Source organism: Quercus robur, chromosome 2, assembly GCF_932294415.1.
Source record: "Quercus robur chromosome 2, dhQueRobu3.1, whole genome shotgun sequence".
In the NCBI taxonomy this organism is placed as follows: Eukaryota; Viridiplantae; Streptophyta; class Magnoliopsida; order Fagales; family Fagaceae; genus Quercus; species Quercus robur.
Window position 1 is genome coordinate 52,876,728 of NC_065535.1, and position 5,032 is coordinate 52,881,759.

Genomic DNA, 5,032 nt, shown 5'->3' on the forward strand with positions numbered 1-5,032 from the left:
AAAAGAAGCATCCAAAAGAAAAAGAGGACCACGGCAAAGGATAAGAAGCAAGGATCCTTAGGAACCATCAATAGGCGCGGATCCCTTCAGGCACAAAGAAAAAAGGAAGACTGGGACAGCTCAATAGAAAAAGACAGAAGAAGAAAACAAGAAACAAAAGCAAAAAGAGCGCGAGCGACCCCTCATGGCATAGACAAAAAAGGCCTCGGGGAACCAGGACAGGGAAGAAGAATAATAACAAACGACTTTCAAAATGACAGAACAGGATTCTGCCCAAATAGGAAAGAAAAGGGAAAAGTGGAAGACGCCAGAAATGGGGATGCCGAGAAGGGCATACCTCAGTACGTCCCAAAGAAGATGGCCAACCAGGAACTTTCAAAAGAATCAGAGCTGAAAGAAGGAAAGAGTGAGAAAAAACGGAAAAGGGACTTACCGAGACGATGGGAACAGGACATGCTCTGTTTGCAAAAGAGCAAAATAGGGGAACCAACGGTTCCCCGGGAAGACCAAAAAACTCCATTATAAAAGGAGGGGATGGGTTGTGAAGAAAAGGCAGCGAAAAAAGAGAGAAACACCAGAAAGAAGAAATTCTCTAGAAAAAACTATCAGGAAATCTGTGCAGAAGAGAAAATACTAAGGGAAAAACAAATATTGCTTCCCGGTATCCTGTAAAAGCCACTATTGCACATACTCGGATTCAACGAGAATCAAACTTTGCAAGTTTTGAAGGCTGAAATAGTCATTCAAGACTGTAATTTTTGAGCTTGATTGAACCTTGTATCACGTCCTAGTGAGCTTTCTGTAATCCAACAGATAATATATATTAATGAAACATGCTTCATATTTCCCAGGATCCCCTCAGCATTAATTTCTTATCGCTTTGCTAATCCTGTTTTCCTTCCTTTCGAATTTATCTTGTTAATCTTTGGCACTCTTCGATATCTTTACTTGTCATTTTCTTTATATTGTCAGGAGTATTCTCTGCATCCCACTTGATTCTTAAACAGCTCGTTAGCTGTGGTGAGTCAAGGCCCGGTTCACCAAATCCTCCTTTTCATTTAGGCCCGGGATCCTTGGGCCTGAGTGTCACGAAAAAGGCACTCTCACAGTTCTTAAATAGCCCTTTAGCTACGGTAAACCAAGCTCAGTCCACCAAACTATAACTATTTGGCCTAGGATCCTTGGGCCAGTGTACTGAAGAAAAAAGCACTCTCACAGACACAACTTTAAAGTGTTCAACTATGATTAGTAGAGAAAAAATGATAAATCATATGAAAGTAATTGTACATCACTTATAGTCGACTACTTCATCAAATTATGGTAAAATTGTGGTCTTAGAAGAACCGTTATGTTTTTGTTTCAAACTTATAACTTATTAGCTAGTAGCCGTATATGTAGCTTTGTGTGAAACAAATTCCCTTACAAGAAGAATGAGAAGGTATGAACCTTGCTAGCTTTTGTTTGATTCATATTAATGAAGTGATTATTCAAGGGAAAAAACATTAAAAGAATCAAAGTTTGACCAAGACCACCATTTTGAGTCCTTTAAGGATATTACTCTATCATGTATAAGAATCCTTAGAGTTTATAAAACAGCTTCATTAAGAAATATGAGAGTAATATTATATCTAAATTACTTCTTCTCAAGTATTCATTCACCACATCAAATTATTTATGATATTTATGATATTGATACATATATCTTTCTCTTTGCTATTGATGTTTCTCTATTTCTTAATGTCCATTCCAATAAGAGCTTATACTCTCTCTCTCTCTCACACACACACAGATATGTAGAGAGAGAGAGAGAGAGAGAGAGAGAGAGAGAGAGAGAGACGGGATAGAGATCGAAGCAACTAAAAGAAGACAAGGCCATAAATTTGATGGCTTAGTTTCAACTCCTACTAAATAGGTCTTGCTTACACAATGGAATTATGGTGGGCTGCTATTAGTTGCCCATGTGAATGAACAAAGTAGAGAGAGATGCAAATTGACCCTTTAACAACAATTTATGTTAAAATTGGACTTTCCAATATGTTCTAGGAACAAATACCTTAAGACTTGAGAGCGAAGAGTTTGTTGAAACAAGATAAATGGATGAAAAGGTATTTATTGTGGTTTTGTACGTATATAGTAGTAGGTCAGTTTGCAACTCTCCTTTGAGACTTTAGATTTAGTAGATTTATTTACCAACTTGCACACAACACCCAAATTAAATTGATTTGGACTTACCTATATGTACTTGGAAAACAAATAGGATAACAAGAGAATTAGAAATAGAATAACAAGAGGTGAGACTTGATGCAAAGATGTTATGGTGAAATGATAAACCAAGAGCAGAGAGAGAGAGAAAGAGAACTGTGTCTTTAAAGGGAATTGAAGGGTTTAAGGATTTTAGTGATTTAATAAATAAACAAAATTGTGTGCAACGGCTCTGGCCACTAGAATTAGTACTTAATTGTTAAAGGGTTTTTTATTTGTTTTTGTTTTTTATATGTGCATCTCCTTTCTGGTAAGGACAAGATTATTTTGTTTAAATTTTTTTAAAGGGTCGGGTGTTTGTTTTTGGTAAAATTGGTTAATTAAGCTTAATTGTTTTTAGCTTTACAATTGGTAATTATTGTTTTTGGGCTAATTTTTTTGGGATGGTATATTTTGTTTTAAATTTTAGATCTATAAATTTTTTTTACAACTTTTAAAAGGAGGAGAATGCAAGAATTACAATTTGTTTTTACAAATTGCTATTATGGTAAGTGGTTATTAGTAAGTAAAAAAGTGATGTAAGTGGTGAGCGCAAATGCAAACCAATAATAATTTACTACATTAGAAGTTTTGTAAAATTGTTGTAGAAAAGTTTGTGGCTATAGAAAATAATGCACATCTTATTATAAGACTTTTAATCAATTTGGGTTTTACCTGCATTAAAATTTAAATTAATACAACATAGTTATTAAAGGGTGCAAATCAATCAAGCCCATGGATTGGGCCTGAGCCCATCTGACCTAAGACTGGATCTATGTAGTTTGGAAGACTCTATTCTGGCCCAGTTTATATGGACAATTTGACACTGAAAGTGGAGGTAACATTTAATTACTTAAAAGTTTTAAGGTTACTATTAATCTTTTATGTGATGCTAGTTGATGATGGGGTGCTTTACGTACCTATGGAGCAAACTAAGATCTGTACATAAAATCTGGACATGAAATATTTGCACAAATGTGTGATTGATAATGAGTATTTTTTGCTTACTACTTGGTAGAGCAAGAATATGCATAGTGTGTGCTTATGAATTTTTTAGGGTCTCTTTTTATTATTATTTATTTTTATCACATCATATGACTCAAAAAATGCTAAGTTTATATGTATTTCTCAATAATGGACAAAGTTTAATTACCACAAGCAAACTTTATCACTAGGATAGTCTAGACTCTAGAGTAGCAAATTCATTGCAAGTAGTGCCAAGGCCAAGTTCATATATATCCCTCTAAAATCGTAACCAACTTTGAATTGAATGGTTAGTGTGCGTATCATCAAAAGAAGCACCTGGTCCTAAGGCCAAATTAAAATGCCAAACTTCAATAATATGATGACACATGTTGTGAGCATATTTGAGAAAACATAAACGTGTCAATTAGTGAATTTGTTTGAAAATCCTATAAATTTTGCCTCACATTTGTTTGTAGAATCTCCCAAGTTGAATTTTAGAGCTTGAATTACATTGTTAGTGTTTGTGTTCCAAGCAGAAATTGAAGATGGACAAATCCAAGAATGCAAGTTACCAAGCTGGCGAGGCCAAGGGCCAAGCTCAGGTGAGTTTCTATCCATCCTATTTACATCTATTAGCATAGTAACATACATCTAGTAAGCACTGATACTCCAGTTTAGCTCATATATTTGTATCCGGTACCGGATATCTCTGGGATACTCCTGTATGCGTACTCTGATTTTTTTATTTAAAATGCCAATATGTCCAAGATACGCCTATGATACGGTTCTTCTTAGGCAAACTGCATCTAAAAGGATTTACATAGGCAAGGATGGATGTTTCATGCATGAAAACTATGCACGTTGACATTTTAAATGTTGATTATAATGTGTTGTTCTTTTTTGTTTTAGGAAAAGGCGGGCAACTTGGCGGACAAGGCAAGCAATGCTACTCAATCTGCCAAGGAATCATGCCAAGAGGTTCAACAAAGCTTTTACTAAGTTAGAAAATTACATATAAACATAACAAAATACTTCGATCTCAAGCAATACTGCGCTACATCATTGTTAATTGCTTACATATGGAGTTCTATATATTGCAGGCTGGCCAGCAGATGAAGGATAAGGCACAAGGGGCTTGTGATGCTGTTAAGGATAAAGTTGGAGCAAACAAATGAAAATCATATTGGACCTCATCGTTCGAGCCGGCCCTCCCAAATAAATTTTGTACTTATTAAATATTAATTTATGAAATTTGTTTTCTTCTAGTTTGTACTCTCTTTTGATCTTGCTCTCATTGAGTTGGTCGAATTTGTCATTTGAATTAACAAGGGAACTCCTTTATTGAGTTTTTATCCATGCATTCGTATTAGATCATGCACAAGGTTTCATTATACCTATGTTTACAATTCAAAATACTTCTCTATTGCAATCAAAAATAGACTTGTTAAACAATGCAATCCAATTAAAGCAGATCATTCAATACAGATGAGCAAAAAGTCTACTGGTTTTATGTAGCCGCAGGCATTTCGTGTCCAACTATTGTTAGGCAGATTCTAAATTACAATTAATTTTGACTATATAAAAAAAAAAAAAGGGAAATTACAGATTACCCATCATTTGTAGTTTAGCCCGAATTTAACTTACACATCTGTGGTTTAAAACTTAACACTTTGCCCACATGTGATTACCATCGTTAGTCTGTCGTTACCTACCCCATCACTTATACCGTTACAAACACAAAAATATAACAAAATTAGAAAAAACAAGATCAAAAATTGATTTTTGTAAAAATATTTGAAGGCTTTAAGAGCTTCAATGAGGACAC

The 5,032-nt window shown here is 34.7% G+C and overlaps 1 protein-coding gene across 1 annotated transcript; it reads left to right on the top strand.

Moving 5' to 3' along the window:
* The first annotated feature begins 3,752 nt into the window (after positions 1-3,752).
* On the top strand, positions 3,753-4,561 carry LOC126706722 (stress-induced protein KIN2-like). The gene is made up of 3 exons (XM_050406260.1): positions 3,753-3,809; positions 4,117-4,185; positions 4,308-4,561. Exons 1-3 carry the CDS (start codon positions 3,753-3,755, stop codon positions 4,380-4,382), a joined length of 201 nt encoding a protein of 66 aa, XP_050262217.1. The 3' UTR covers positions 4,383-4,561.
* Positions 4,562-5,032: the final 471 nt, after the last annotated feature.